A 15,741-nucleotide genomic window follows, 5' to 3' on the forward strand; every position below is an offset into this window, starting at 1 on the left:
TTTGCCAGCCCGGGCTACCAGAGTAACCGCAAACACAACAAGGAGAGCTAGCATCTGAAGAGCACTTCTCTTTGTGGGGACACTTTCTAAGGGCTTCCCATCCACTGCTTGCTGACTTCCCGTGACGATGTCCCAGTCACGTAGCTACAAAGTGTGGATTGGAACCCAGGCTGCTCTTCTCTGCCAAGCTGCTCTTGGATAAGGGATTTCTCTAGAGCCCACTGCAGGAGTTAAGGGGATGCCATTCGGTCTGTTGGTGGCATTCTCTTCTGTCTTGAGATCTGGGTGTACTTGACCACTAGCAGGGCTCCTAGGGAGTGTTGGGAGTGAGGAATGAGAATCTGTTTGCTGCTGCCCAGAGGGTTGTGAGGAGGCCTCTGCCTCCCTTTCAGGATCAGATCCAGGAAGTGGGTGACAACAGTGCCACCAGTGGTCCAGATGACATTTTTTTTTTTTAAGATTATTTATTTATTTATTTGACAGCGAGAGATCACAAGTAGATGGAGAGGCAGGCAGAGAGAGAGATAGAGGGACGCAGGCTCCCCGCTGAGCAGAGAGCCCAACGCGGGACTCGATCCCAGGACCCCGAGATCATGACCTGAGCTGAAGGCAGCAGCTTAACCCACTGAGCCACCCAGGCGCCCCAAGATGACATGTTTTATTTAATGTTGATGACAACTCTGGGGGGCAGATTTTATGACCACTCTTTAACAGATGAGAAAACTGGGACTCTGAGAGGTTTTATGCCCAAGGTCACACAATCAGGAAGGGGAGAACATTATGTCAGCTCGGGTCCAGAGCCTGTGTCTTTGTGCTGGGCTGCTCTGTACCCCCCAGAGCCGATGGACCAGGACCTTTGATCCTTACCAGAAGTCATATGCTTGGTGTAGCACGTCAGGCCTTTTCCACTGGCTGTTGGAGTAATATGGGGCCAGATGGCAGGTGATGGGAGAGCACCAGCTTTAGGGTTAGGTGACCCCAGGTCCCGTGTCACCTCTGCCACATGATACCAGTGAATCCTGACTCCTGTGAAATGGGGATTCAAGTCACCTACATCCTTAGACCAGGTACGAAAGTAAAGGTTGGTAGTTCTTAGCTGGACTTGCAGGTATGCAGGTGAGTGTGGAAATTCTCTGGAGTGTTAAAATGTGCCCACTGGGCTTTCCTCGGGTTTCCCTCAGGGAGCACTCTGAATCAGAGATGAGGGAGTCAGGGAGGACATGGGCCTTCTGAGAAACATCCTGGCTGATTTTAGAATACCGTTTTCCTTTCTTGCCCTTAACATCCATATTGAAGCACTACATATAAATGATAACAGTTGTAGCAGGTGTTATTAGAAATAGGGAAAGGATATAACCCAAACCAGGTGGTGTTGGACCGGGACCCTAGCCTAGAGTCTGTTTGGGAAGACTATAAGATTTCCTGCTGATGAAAACAGCAAGTCTCAACTAGGGGCAATTTTGTCCCCCAGGGGAGACTTGGCACTGTCTAGAGGCATTTTTGGTTGTCACAGCTGGAAAGAGGGTTTTACTAACCTCCTGTTAGAAGCCTGCAGTCCTGCTAAACATCCTACAATTCCCAAGACAGCCCCTCTAACAGAGAAGTATCGGGGCCAAAATGGCAATGGTGCCACGGTTGAGGCAGGCCGATTAACAATAGCCAGCACTGGGGCACCTGGGTGCTCAGTGGGTTAAGCCTCTGCCTTCGGCTCGGGTCATGATCCCAGGGTCCCCAATCAGGCTCTCTGTTCAGCGGGGAGCCTGCTTCCTCCTCTCTCTCTCTCTGCCTGCCTCTCTGCCTACTTGTGATCTCTCTCTCTGTCAAATAAATAAATAAAATCTTTAAAAAAAAAAAATAACCAGCACGGACATTGTATTTACTTTGTGTCAGACATTGTTCTCCGTGCTTCTCAGGTATTAACTTGTTTAATCCTCCCAACTCTGGGACATAGGAGCTATTATCCTCAACTGACAGATGGGGAAGTCAGGGCTTGGAAAGGTTAAATAACTGGGCAGGGGTTAGGGTCCCGAGGCAGGAACAGGTGGAGCCAGGACTTGAATGCACATAGTCCAGCTCTGGAGTCCGTGCCTTTAACCACTGTGCTGTGCCCCTCTGCTTTGCAGGAGGGGAGGCCACTTACCTTTAAGTCAGATTTTCAGCTTCAGGTCCAGAAAGCCACATACCAAGAAATTTGTTACGTGACAAGTGTCCAAAAGCTTTCATTCCTTAGGCCGAGAACAGAGGGGGAAGGGTGGCAAGGGGTCCAGTGACCCACCAGCAGAAACCCTGTGGCTCCTGGATGCTGAGTGTGATTCACCACAGGAGCTGACCTACATGAGGCGCTGGGTGGATTCCGGGTGGATTCCAGGTGACCGTAACCTCTTCGTCTTTGGCTCCTCTCATTAGGGAATCAGAGACGGGGTCAGGGTCCCCTCTGTGTCGGGGTCTCTGTGCAGAGAGTGCACCTCACTTTGCAGCCCCGGGCTGTGTTTATCATTGCAGACGTGAAGACAACTGTGGTTTACCCTGCCACAGAGAAGCACCTGCAGAAGTACCTGCGCCAGGACCTCCGCCTGGTCCGAGAGACGGGAAGCGATTACAGGAACATCACCTTACCCCACCTGGAGTCCCAGAGCCTCAGCATCCAGGTGACCGGCCGACGGGGTACAGACACGGAGGGCTCCCTGTGGCCATTGACTCCCCCTCCTGGCTCTTTTAGGGGCCGGCACTGTCCCACAGGTTTGGGGTCGGGCAGAGGGCACAGTGGAAAACTTGCCCTCAGGGGGCCTGTGTCCTTCCCGGTGCAGAGGTCCGCACGCAGATGTGGAAGTAACTGCACGAGACGGGAGAAACCGAGGGGCACAGGGAGTTCTGGGCTGAGGTACTCACTCTTATCCAGGAGGGTCAGGGAAGGCTTCACTGAGAAGGGAGTTGACCCCTGTCTTGGGCCTGCCACTGAGGCTCTGTGGGCCTCTCAAAGCAGCCTCTAGGCCTTTGAAGAATCTGTGTTTCCAGCAGCACTGATACCATCCCAGAAGGTCTTTGCCCTCACCTGGGTCTGTGAATGGGTCAGGACCGATGCCAGGGTCGCCCCCTAACCCTGGTCAAGACTTTTATTCCCAGATCTGCCTCTGGGAGTCGAAGCCCAGAGTAGAAACTTCATTTGCTTGTTCCCCTTGCGTTCGCTCCCTACAGGGCAGGGTCCCGATGGCCCTGGCGGCTCAGGGCAAGACCTCTTCTCTCGGGCTAATGTGAGGTTTGGCAGTGTCTTCTGCGACTAGACCAGACGCAAGGCCATTTAGCTCAGAGATCCGAACTTCCCCTTGGGCCAAGGCTCAGTGCCAACCAGAGTCTCTGCCTGGAATTGGCCCCGAGTGAATGCTCAGCATTAAATATGATGGATGAGGCGTTGCCTTGCTCACTCACTGGCTCTCACCGTCTCTAGCTGTCCGTACTCCCCCTTGTTCTCTTTGCGCGCTTCTCATCTCCTCTCCCCACAATTCCGGTCATAGTGATGGTGGCCGCTCACATGCAGGACACTCGGAGCCATTTCCCCTGGGCCAGAAGGAGGGCAGGGACCCTGGGTGTGGGGGCCCTGCCAGGGAGGCCAGTTGCGCTTGGGAAAAACAAGGGTGGAGATGGTTGGCAGATGTACAGGAGGCCCTGTGTGCCGACAGCCCTCTTTCCCCCCAGGGATGACCCCATTGGCTGATAGCCCTGGCCCCCCTGTGCTGTATTTGCACCAGTTCCTCTGGCTGAAGCTGGCTCAATTTTTTTTTTTTTTTTTTTTTTTAAGTCCCTGCACTTGCTCTCTCTGTCTTCTAAGTGGAAAGGAGCTAGATCTCCGTCTTCCTAGATACAGCTGCTGCTCTCCAGGGTCCTAGAGGGATCTCCTGAAATATGTGTTCTGTGGCACTGATTGCACAAATATGGGATCCAAAGGAGGAAGCCTTTAAAGTTGGTGTGAGTGGTATATGTACTTTCTTATACACCACTGTCTCGTTGTCTTGGAAAATAATACAAAATCCCACTACTCTGCCAAATTCTGTTTGACATAAACACTCATGTGTTTTTTTCTTGACCAGTTCTAGTTACGTTTACAAGCACTTGGCTCATCAGACGACAGTCATTACGTTTATTGAGCATGTCCCAGGCCATGTGCTAGGCTTTGGAGGGTCACCAAGGTAAACACTTGTAATGTCCCCAGAGTCCTGTAGGGGTGACAGATACAGAGTCTGAGTGTATATAATGGGATACTACCCCACAGGTGGTTTGTATGTGAGGTTTGGTAGTGACACAAAGGGGGTTGCTTAGCTCGGACAGTCGGGGACTTCCCAGAGGAAGGGGTCATCCAGTTGGGTTTTCAGGGACAAACAGAAGTTTGCTGGGTGGACAGGCTGGAGAAGGGCGTTCCAAGCAGAGGGAAGAGAAGTGCAGAGGCACAGAGGCCCAGGGGATGGGCAGGCGACAACAGGAGAAGGCGAGCAGGGGCCAGGAGCAGGTGGGTGCACCTAGTCGGAAGACCAGGAGCTCCCAGACCTTGCAGTTCATCAGGATAGCCTGCGGAGAGTTTTTAAAATACCGAGTATGGAGACCTACTCCCTATCTCCTAGGTCAGAATGCTCAGGGAGTGGAGCCGGGAAATCTGTATTTTTTTTTAAATCTCTGTTTCTAATGATCGTCAGATTTCAGAACAGTTGCCATAGGTACTGAGGGTCCCCTAAAAGGTTTTCAGCATATGGGTTCCATGAGATTTAAGACTTGCCGGGGTATCTAGTGAGTGTGGGAGTAGGAAGGCTGTGAGGGCCCAAGTGGGTCTGGACCGAGGCCACGGCAGTGGCGGAAGGCTTCAGCAGGGATTTGAGAAGCAGGGCTGGAAGGTGGCGGGTTCCGAGAGGCAATTGAAGGGTCTGGGGTGGTTCCAGGTCCTGTGTGGGCAGTCGTGCATAGGTCGTGGGATCTTCAACCAGGACGGGGGCCATGGACGGTGGAGAGGGCCATGTGGGAAACAGTTTAGTTTGGGACTTGTGAGCACTCCCTGGGTGTGGAGACCGTTCCAGCATTCTGGGAGGTGTGCATCACCTCACCGAATCTTCTCGGTGACACTTTGGAGATGGGACTCATAGCCAGGCCGCATCCCCCGGTGCCTGTACTCTTAGCTGACTACCCTGTTTGGCTCCTCACTTCTGAGGTGCTTATAGCTCATCAAACAATGCCATTGGACGTCTGGGTCCCGGGCGTTGGGGACCATCAGGCTAAACCTGTCGGTCCTGTGAGTCATTAGGCTGTGGCATGTCAGCCCAGAATTCGGATTCCACTTCTGCCATCTTTGAGAAGTGTGGGTGCCCCGCACCTGAGAGCCCAGCTCCTTGTCTGGAAAATGTGACTGCGGTTCCAGCGGGGACTGAGAGGGGTGCCACAGACCACACACCTGCCATGGATCCCAGCAGGCACTGGGGCTGGGGCAGTGCATGTGCGGGGCTGGGGCTGGGGCAGAGCTGAGACAGCTGGAGGTGTGGGCAGGGGAAGGATGGCCAGGAGAACGGTTGGCCAGCAGGTGGGTGAGCACTCAGCAGGAGGAGAGTGGACGGGGAGGGAGGTATCCCCAGGGAGGGGAATTGCCAGTGTCATCTACTGCAAGGAAGTCTGCCAGGTGTGTTCCAGAAGCCAGGGCTGGCTGCGTCTTCCGGGCTAGCTTTCTGATGGGCTCGCTGCCCATTACATGCACCCCACCCTGTGATTTGTGTGAATTCTCTTCCCTGGTGTCCCCCCTCCCCCTTATCCAGGCTGCTGGCTTGGGCCTTCATGTGGATGCACGTCCCTCCCGCTCTCCCAGAGGCCTTCCCTACATGGCCTGAAGTGTGGGCTCTGGGGCCATGCTCTGGGCTGGAACTGGGTGGACTTCTTGTGTTTGTGTTTTCCTTAACCTGCCATGTGGGGACACCAGTGCATGTGAGTGGGAGTCCCAGGGAGGCCCATGGGCCCGGCCACGTGGTAGGCTGCTCTCCACCACCTCACCTTTGCTCGCCTCCTCTCTTGGTGCGTGGCCTCTAGCAGAGCGCCCATTCTTGTCATCACAGGGCTGCAGCCCGACGGCCCCTCACGTGGGAGCTTTCCCAGCACCTGCCTCTGCTCTTCGGGGCCTGTGCTGTGCTGGGGGCTCTCAGTCCTGTACACTCCACTCCACCCGGACATACAGGTACCATTCGCCCCCTCAAAGGGGGAAACAGGCTCAGAGAGAATACGCTGCTTACCCAAGGTGTCAGCTAGTTAGTGAGGAGGTGGGAGAGGAAACCAAGCTTTGGTGGGCTCCAGAACCAGTTTGTTCTCTATTAACTACCACACAGCTTTCCAGTCTGTGCTGGGGTGGCTTACCTGTGGGCAAGAGATAAGCAGGGGCCCCAGGGAGGCCACTCCAGGGCTCTCCACAGAGTGTTCTCCTCCTGTTACCTCGTCTTTACTTTTGAGGTGCTTTGGGTCAGGTTCTGGCTTTTTTTTCCCCCTACAGCACATTCGCAGCGAGCCTTCCAGTGGGAGAGGAAATGCCTCCTGTGGTTGTCTCCACATGCTGGGCTGGGCATCGCCATGGCCCCTTATTGGCCCGAGGAAGCTGCTGCTGGCTGGTGCTCTAGCCCACTCCCAGGAAGAGGGCACAGCCAGCATTCTTGGGAAGGCCTCTCTTTTGTAGTGAGTGGGCCCTACCAGGGGGTCTGGGAGCCCCGCATCTCCCCAGGCAGGCACCCTCTCTTCCCTTCTCTGTCTCGGACAGTCACATTTGACCTTACAAATGCCGGCCGAGAGCTGAGGATGTGGACTCAGGATGAGGTGGGCAGACCCCAGACCAGCCTCCACTGCCACTGGTCTTCGCAGACCCAGTTGTGCCTGAATTTCTGGGAATGGGCAGAGGAGCCCACCATTGGCTGGTTGTGTGGGTGCCCTGGCCCCCTGATCAACCCCCCCAGCGAGCTAGGAGGCCCTACCTGAGGGCCAGCTCAGCCACTGCCCTGTCTCTGGCTCTCCAGCAGGCTCCTCTCTCAAATTTCAAGCTGAGAGTTGACTCAGAGCTCTGGAGAAGTGGAGAAGAAAAGAGGTCTGTAGGTTTGAGCCCTGTGAGAACAGGGGCTTTCCTGTCTTAACCTCCCTGCAGGCTGGCTTCTTCAGAGAGGCCACCAGGACCCTATCCCAGGGATGTCCTGGGATCCACACTAGAACTCAGGGAAGGGTTCTCTGAAGACTGTCAGCAGCTGATAAAAAGGTCTGTGGGGGTGGTGCCTGCGCTGACAGGAAAGGTCTGTGTAATTGCCGTCTCCCGGTTGAGCCACTTTTGCTGTGTCACACAGGGCCCATGTCAGCTGAGACTGCTGCAGCTCCAGAGGCCCCGAGCCTGCTGCTGGCGAGAGTCCCACCCAGCCAGATGCGAAGCCCACACGCGTTAATGTCTGGGCCCTCGGCCTGTCCTTGTGACAGGCTTTGTCTGCGGTCCTGAATAAAGTGGGGAGGGACCTATGGAGATAGCCCTCCCTGAGTCCTGGGGGCAACGGAGGGATGGACGCTGAACAGGCCTGTGAGGCCCGGTGAGCGTGTCCATGGCATGTCCACAGGAAAGACCTAAAGAGCTCGGACCAGTCCAAGCTTCAGTGCCCATGAGGGGATGGCAGTGGTGGGAGAGGGGAAGTCTCTGGACCCCTGAGAGCAGAGCAATGGGGACAAGGCAGCTGGAGTGTAGAACCCCCTGAGCTTAATGGCCCTTGATGGCTAGTCTGTGGTTTTTCCTCTGAGGTCATGAGCAGCTATATGAACCCTCTCTCTCCCCATTCCTTCCAGTGGGTGTACAACATTCTGGATAAGAAGGCGGAAACCGACCGGATTGTTTTTGAGAACCCAGATCCCTCCGATGGCTTTGTCCTCATCCCCGATCTCAAGTGGAACCAACAGCAGGTAAAAGCTTTCTTGCTGGGGCTCTCCGGTCTCCCGTAACTTGTTGCAGGTTGTTGGTCCTCCGTCCTGCCCTGCTTTCCCACGTTGGTCTCTCTGAGCAGGTGTGAACTCACCAACAGTGGAGGCCTGAGCTGGGCACAAACATGTGCACATTCATGTGTCCACTTTAAGTTCTTCCTGGCTCACCTCCCACCCAGGGGCTGAAGAAGGGGTGATGTTTGCATCCATAACCACACGGTCCATTCTTCGGCCAGCCAAGTGGCTTGGCTGCCACTCTTCCTTCCAGGAGCACCTGGAACCCTGAGGACTGTTTACATTCTCTCCACGCCCCTGGACTCCAGCAGATCTAGGCAGGCCTGTGATGTGAGGCACTGATAGGAAGGAACCATGGCAACCAATCCACCCTCCACCGCCCAGTGCGGGAGGGGTCCCCTCCACCACCTACAGCTAAGGGGGGTCTTCCAGTGGCCAGGGCTTCTACCTGACCCTCTCCGCTCTGTTTCGTCGCCTCCATGCCCCTCACCTCCACCCTGGTAAAGAGCAGGTTTCCAGCAGAACTGACCTGACTCACCTTCTCTCAGGTGCTCTGCAGACTCCCTCTGTCTCACTCTTCTTTCCCCTGCCACCCCAGCCCACCACCAAAGCCATAGTGCACCACCATCTGTTTGGGTGGAATTTTAATAATGACAGTATCTGCGACAGGCAGAGTATCACCATGTGGCAGGAAGTACTGTCCCCACCATGGCCTGGAGCATGGCCTCGAGCCAGGCTCAGCCTGTGGTGGGCCAGGGGCCACCCACCGCCTGGCTGACAAAGCCAGACATGGGATTGCTGGGTAGCAAGTGGAGAGCCGGGACACTCTCTTGCAGTTTAGATCTTGAGTCATCTGAGCTGTGCTGCCCCTGGGTGGACCCTTCTGATTCCTGGACCCCTCACACACAGGCATTGTTCTGGGGTCCTGCCCATCACATCTCCATGCATACCTTCCCGCCTGCTTTCTCCGTCCTGGCCTGCCTTTGGGTCCTAAACTGTGCTCATTGGCAGTTTACTCTGTTTTGATTTGGTAATTTCTAGACCTACCATGCCACTCCCTCATTGCCCAAAAAGGTGGCTGAGGGCCTGTGGATAGGGTAAAGGGACACGATTTCAGCTCAGAGGCACCCAGGCAAGTGAGTGCCAGCTGCCTCTTTTTTTTTTTTTTTTTGGCCAGCTGCCTCTTAAGAGAGGCTCCTGGAAGTTCCTGAAGTTGGCTGGAGGGATGGTGGGAATCTGAAGGGAATTTTCAGAAGTTGTAGCACTGAGTGGTGATTTGTTCGAGCCTGATAAGACAGAGGAGGTGACTGCCCACTGGTAGGGCAGGGTAGTGGTAGGGAGGCTGCCAGCATACCGGTGTCTGCTCCCCCCACCCCCAGCCCTGCAGGTTATCCCGACCACAAGCCTCAAGGGAGGAGGCAAGGCCTGGCTCTGGAGTTGTTTTGGGGAGCTGGGACAAGGTCAAAGAATAGGGGTGCTAGTGATAGCTCTGGGCGACGCCTTTGTGCAGCTCTGTAAGCCCCTGTCTGTCCTGTCTCCCCGTGGGCAGCCCTGTGCCTGAAGGCCCTGGGTCGCAGACTGGGTCACGAGAGATGGGATAGGAGGTAGGGGCAACTTCCTCTACCTCCTGAGATCTTTGAAGAATATAACTAAAGAAAATGCATTGTCCTTTTGACCTTGTGCTGGCTCGCAGGATGCCAGTGGAACTACCTGTCTGTCCCCTTTAAGACAGGAAAGTCTTCAGGGAGGGCACTGGGCTCCCAGCCACAGGGCTCACCCTTCGGGCTTATGAATAGGCTTATGAAATGTCAGACTTCCCTTTGATGGCCATACAGGTGCAATTGTTCTTAACCTTTGCTTAATTAGCGTCTGTCTCTTGGTGCTGCCGTGTTTCATTGTCTGGAATCCCTGGCTTGTGACAGAACACTGAAATGGACAGCTCTTTTAGAACTTGCCAGTGTAGCCAGCAGGCGAGACAGACTGGGCCTGGACTTCCCTTCTTTGTCCTCATACCAGGAGGGGACTGAGGAAAGAGGTACTCAGGTGTTTGCTTGAAGAAGCCGTCCTAGCCACCCTAGAATCTCTCCTGCTGCTCTTTCTCCCAAGGAAAGTTTATCATAAAGATACGTTCGTAGCTGCTGGCCCACGATTAAAGAGACTGTCCATCCATCTGTCTGTCTACTCATCTGTCCACTTCACATGTATTTGTCAAATGCCTAATGTCTGCTAGAGAGTCTTGCTTCCCTTCCCCAGTTCGTGTAAGAAATCACTTGTATATTCTTTTATTTGCTTTTTTTTAATGGTATAGTTAATAAATGTGATGTAGTTTGGGAATGTAGGTGAGGTCCAGAGCCAACGACCAAGAAAGAATTCCTAAAGTGTTTTTAGTACAAAAAGGTGGGCAGAAGGAGCTGTTGCCCCAGGGCTGTGAGGGGTGGCTGTTTGTATACTTGGGAGTAAAGAAAAAGAGAGGTTTTCAAAAGAAGCTTTCTAAGCTAAAGAGGACCTACAAGATATTAGAGGCCTTGCCAGTGTGGAGTTAAGGTTGTTTTTCCCTCTAGCAAAGCATTAACATTAAGATGTTGGGAGTTTCCTTCTGGAAGTTACCTTATTGATAAGAATGCTTTTTTCCTATGAATCACTAAGACATTTGTAAACTGAGAGAGACTCCTGTCCCGCAGGAGTGTAATCTCTCTACGTTAACCATTTGTCTTTCCTTCCCTTGGCTTTAGGGCAGTAGGGTTACCTGAGGGATGTGACACAGATCCCAGCTAGGGAGGCGGGGGCTTGCGGGGTGTCAGCCTCTCTGTCAGCCAGAGAGCTTGTCTTCTGTTCTCTCCTCACAGACGCGTAGTCAAAATGCAAGTAGTACAAATACTTGCTTGGAAGTGGTACCCTTAGCCTAGACAATTTCTTTTTGTCTCCTTCCATTCATAGTCTGTGCATACTGTGTGTGTGTGTATGTACGTATCAGTCTCAGTGGACACAGTGTGTACTTTCAGTTCATCTCAGGTAGGTTCTTGGGTCTAAAACGCCCAGACCAAGAAACTCTTCCTCTGGGTCACTCCAGAGGTAGAGAGGTGGCTCCCCAGGGCTCTGGCCACTCTCTGTCTTGCCCCTTGCCAGGAAGCTCTTACTTGGATTCTGCGGTCCTGCCTTGTAAAGAGATTGATAGCGTCTAGTCTCCCCAGAGTGATCAGTGGTCCACCTTCGGGGATATCAGTCTGAGACCCTTGCCAGCTCCTTTAGTCTAGCTTTCTTCAGATCCTTTCTCTAGGCCCCAGGGTGGGGGTTGGGGGGCCTGAACTGCCTGTGGAAAATCTGGGGGTCACCATTGCTCTCAAAGGATGGGTTGCTTTTCCTTCTCATGCACCCTGTGAGCAGACGCCCAGCAGCCGGCTTCATGCCTCCTTCCGTGCCCGCGGGGCAGAGGGATGTGACTTAATGTCATGTTTGTGATTTGTCAGCAAACGTCATCTAAAACAAGTGCTACTGTTACCTGGGTCTGCGACAGGGGCAGGTAAGAACAGCTGAAGATACCAGCAGGCATGCAGAATCCCAGATTAAGACAGTCTTGTTTCCTGCTGCTTCTTGGGCTCCTAGAAAGAGAGGGAAAATGTCCTGGGCACAGGCCTTAAGGAGGGAAGGTCTCGAAAGGGCTTGGGAGCAAGCTGTGGCTTAGGTAAGCACAGCTCAGCCATTTGCTGGGAGGTTCCCACGGGGCTCGTCTGGAGCAGGCCTGAGGCTGAGAGCCCAGACTGTTAGAGAAGAATGTCTGTGGTATGAAGAGACTGTGTTGGTGTGCAGGGGCACAGTTGGACAGCAGGCTCCATATGGGCATCCTCCTTCTCAGTTTTCAAACTGGGGCTCTCGGGGATTTGTTCGGGTGACTCATGGTCCCTGGATCATGCCCTTGAGGAATGTAGCAGCTCAGAATGCCCAGTGGGGTGCTCTGGGGTTCCCCCATGCCTCACTCTGGGGAGCCCTGGCATCTGGTGCCTGCCTTGCACGTGATGTGAGCATCAGCTCAGGTCAGGGCTGGAGTGAGCGGGAGGGGCAGGAAGGTTTTCTGGGCAGAGGCAGAGTGCATTTGCCTTCTGGCACAAGACCTTGTTGACTTTGGTTCTTTGCACTGTTACAACCTCCAGGTTTTCAGCCAGGTACTGTTTTCAGGAAGGACAGCAGGAAGGGTCCTGTGTTGAGTCCTGTGGGATAGGGAAAGAGAAAAGAAGGGTTAGCACTCTGGTGTGCTCATTCCTGAGCTGGCTTTGGGGCCCCCTTTCACCCTTCAAATCCTTCTACACCTGCACTGGACTCCCCACAAATCAGGTTGCTTCCTCGACCCCCCTCACATGCTCTGTACTTTCTTCCCTCTGAGTCTTCGCTTTCACTGTTCCTTCTACCCGCATGCCCTTTTTCTAAACACTACCTCTTCTTTAAGACCTAGATTCTCTGTCTCCTCTTCCAGGAAGCCTGTCTGGATCACCCTAGCTAGTCTTCCTTTTCCTTCCTTTCTTACTTTTGAAAAACTTTGTCTCGTAGTAGCTACTTAGGTACATTCTGTTAGCACATAAACTCTTGGAGGGAAAGAATTGTCCTTGGCACTTTCTTGAGCCTTCTCCCCCTAGCCCTCCCCGCATCAGTTCTGTGAAATATAAATACTCCCATGTGATATTCTTGAGTAGGAAGAATAAAGAGAAGTTCTGTCCTTAGACCATCCCACTCATCCCAGGAACTTGGAGGCCCCCATTGCCCCCGGGGGACCGGCCCTGCCGTGGGCTCCCCAGGATCATCCGTGGCCGGCACAGCAGCAGGCCTGGGGGCAGGCGTGTCCTGGCTTCCCTGAAGGATTCCAGGATAGGCAGCCTCCCCTGGCTCTGTCCGCTGCTGAGCCTGGTTGACCCCTGCTGATCTCTGTGCAGCTCGATGACCTGTACCTGATTGCCATTTGCCATCGCCGCGGCATCCGATCGCTTCGGGACCTCACTCCAGAGCACCTGCCGCTGCTCAGGAATATCCTCCGGGAGGGCCAGGTGAGTCATCTCGGCCAGATCCACGCGGAAGCCCAGATGAATTCTGTTCCAATGCCGTTGTGCTCCCTGGCCACTTTCTTCACACTTCACAGAAGTCCTTCTGGGAACAGGGCTTCTCTCTGGATGCCCGTCCCACGACCCCAGGAAGGCTCTTTAGATGGACTCACAAGACCCTTGTCCTCTGGTCCTGCCCTTCCTCCAGCTCTGCTTTTAGCCGCCTTTTCTTGCCTGGGTTCTCACTGTTGCCTCCGAACTCTTCTCCTGCGCAGCTCTGCTCGGACCCCTCCTCTCCCAGGATCATGACAGCCATGTCATGCCAGACACGTTTCTTGGGCAGATGGGCCCCTGCTTCGATGTGTGCACGCGGCCCTCCTCCTCTGCCCCGAGGCCAGAGCCTGGGTTCTGTAGCGCCTGGCTTCCTGGGGTGCTTTGTATGGCGATATTTGCTGAATCACATGAAATTAAAGAGGAGCCCTGGAGGCGAGGGAAAAGGGTCTAGAATCTTGGGTTGTGGTCTTGGTCCTGACATTCTGACCCTCACCACCTGAGTAAGCCTGGGCAGGACTCATCAGCTCACCTCCCTGGGCCTCAGTATGTGGATGGGATGCTGCAAAATCCCATCCTGTGGGGTGGGGTGGTCCGCAGTCTTTCCTTCACTCAGGTGTTCAAGGACGCCGCCCCTGTGCTCAGGCCCCACAGTCACCAGGGTGCCCAGCCAGGAGAGCTGTTAGTGGTTTTGCTGCAGGTGTGGGGGAAAGGCTTTTGGGAGCCGCTCTTTGCTGACCTCTAGACCCCAGCTGTCCAGCCACTGCACCCTGTCCCACCTTCTCCCTCCTCCCTGCCCACATCACTGCCTCTCTGGCTGCCTGTATCTTTGTGGAGTAATTCGTTTCTCTCCTGAAGCAGCCTCTGGATGGCAGAGTGGCGTCTTTCTTGCAGGGAAATGCTGGGCCTACACTTCCACTTGTCCTGGCAGCTCGGGCAGCCTTGTCCCGACAGACCAGCCACACTTATCCCCCCAAGGGCTTTAGGTGCCCTAGCCTTGGCCTCACACCACTGCAGAGATCCCAAGGCAGAGTTCCAAGTGCAGGATGTTATTGTGGGGTATATTCTGAGCCCACTGAGGCCCTCATCTTTTTCTCTTCACCTCTGACCTGCTCAGGGTTTCACCCACGATGGAAATCAGACTCTCCTTATTAATGCCAAGCCTTGGAGGCTCCAGACCAGGGGTTTGGTAGAAATAGCCCTACCCCTGAGCAAGGTGGGGGATGGACAGAGGGTCAAAGTCAGTGCTTTCTCCTTCCACTAGGAGTCCAGCCAGATCTTCCCTGGGTCTTCTAGCAGCCCTTCCCATGTGCCCTCCCCCTTCCTCTCTCTTCCACCAAGCCTCGGCTCAGCCCCATCCCTGTCACCCTTGTTCCCCCGCTTCACTCTGTTCTATGCTAAGAGAGGGTATAAGCCCCCCTCCCACCTCCGCAGTGATTTAAGTCGGCATCAGGCATGCGGGGGAGGACAGTCCCTATAGTCTTAGACCTCTGGGGCCTGTTCTTCAGCGCTGGGACTTCCTAGAGTCCCAGTAGCAGCTGTTTGAGGAGCTTCAGTGTTTCATCTAAGTTGGAGTGTGGAACCTTAATGGAGGCCCCTGTTCCCTTCATTTGGGAGAAAAGCCCCCGCTTTGCTGGCTGTCACCTGCTTCTGTGGATTTCCTACAGTGGAAGACGGGGACCTGCAGCCAGCTGTGGAAAGGGAGTGTCTGGGGGTTTCTGTCAGCGGCCCAGAGGCCAGTCGGGGAGCAGGGCCAGAGGAGGGCCTATGGGGAGCACAGTGACCCCTTTCCTGCACCCCCTTTCTCCTCAGGAGGCCATCCTGCAGCGCTACCAGGTGAAGGGGGACCAGCTCCGCGTGTACCTGCATTACCTGCCTTCCTACTACCATCTGCACGTGCACTTCACGGCCCTGGGCTTCGAGGCCCCCGGCACAGGCGTGGAGCGGGCTCATCTGTTAGCGGACGTGATCGAGAACCTGGAGTGTGACCCGGACTACTACCAGCAGCGTACCCTCACCTTCGCCCTCAGGGCTGATGACCCCCTGCTCAGGCTCTTGCAGGAGGCCCAGACAAGCTGAGTTCAACCCCGGGGCTGCCCGGCAAAGAGCACAGATGTGTGGGATTGGGGACGGGGGTGGGAGGGACCTGGGGAAGGGCTCGGGACTTTTAGCACCAAGTGAATTTTTTAAAAAAATGTATTTTGTACTGGCTTATTCCTAGGATGTGAATAAAGTATTGGTCTCCTTTGGTGTGGTCTGATGCCTGGGGAGGCAGGTGGCAGGGGCAGAACAGGATAGGAATATCTGGGACAGGAGCCAAGTCTGGGGTGGTGGCTTCTGCTGACCCCGATACGTGTCAAGGGCTTTCTCTAAATCCCAGTAAGCACCATTCTTGGTGATTTCCATGTCCCGGATCAGGCGGTGCCTCTCTCTATCTTCAGTCCTTCCTACTCTGCTCTCACGTTCCCCTTCCTTCTTTCCATTTGCTGTATCTCCCTCGTGGTTTTCGAGGCGCGCGTGTCCAGGAGTTCCCCCAAAAAACCAAATACAAAAACTCTGTGGAAATCCTCTATAGAGTGTTTTTGCCAGGGCTTCCTCTGGCCCTCCCCAGAACAGAGATCGCAACCCCGCCGATAAACTTCTTGTTGACAAGGATGCAGGACTGCCGCCTGGAAGTGGGAGGGTTTTAATA

The 15,741-nt window shown here is 54.4% G+C and overlaps 1 protein-coding gene across 1 annotated transcript in view; it reads left to right on the forward strand.

Moving 5' to 3' along the window:
* The window catches only part of DCPS (decapping enzyme, scavenger), a 38,847-nt gene extending 23,550 nt beyond the window's left edge, over positions 1 to 15,297 (forward strand). The window contains exons 3-6 of the mRNA XM_044258178.1: positions 2,503 to 2,648; positions 7,825 to 7,938; positions 12,894 to 13,004; positions 14,862 to 15,297. Coding sequence (XP_044114113.1) covers positions 2,503 to 2,648; positions 7,825 to 7,938; positions 12,894 to 13,004; positions 14,862 to 15,128 — 638 coding nt within the window. The 3' untranslated portion in view covers positions 15,129 to 15,297. The remainder of the gene's footprint in view (positions 1 to 2,502; positions 2,649 to 7,824; positions 7,939 to 12,893; positions 13,005 to 14,861) is intronic.
* The last annotated feature ends 444 nt before the right edge of the window (positions 15,298 to 15,741 follow it).

Source organism: Neovison vison, chromosome 7 (genome assembly GCF_020171115.1).
Source record: "Neovison vison isolate M4711 chromosome 7, ASM_NN_V1, whole genome shotgun sequence".
In the NCBI taxonomy this organism is placed as follows: domain Eukaryota; kingdom Metazoa; phylum Chordata; class Mammalia; order Carnivora; family Mustelidae; genus Neogale; species Neogale vison.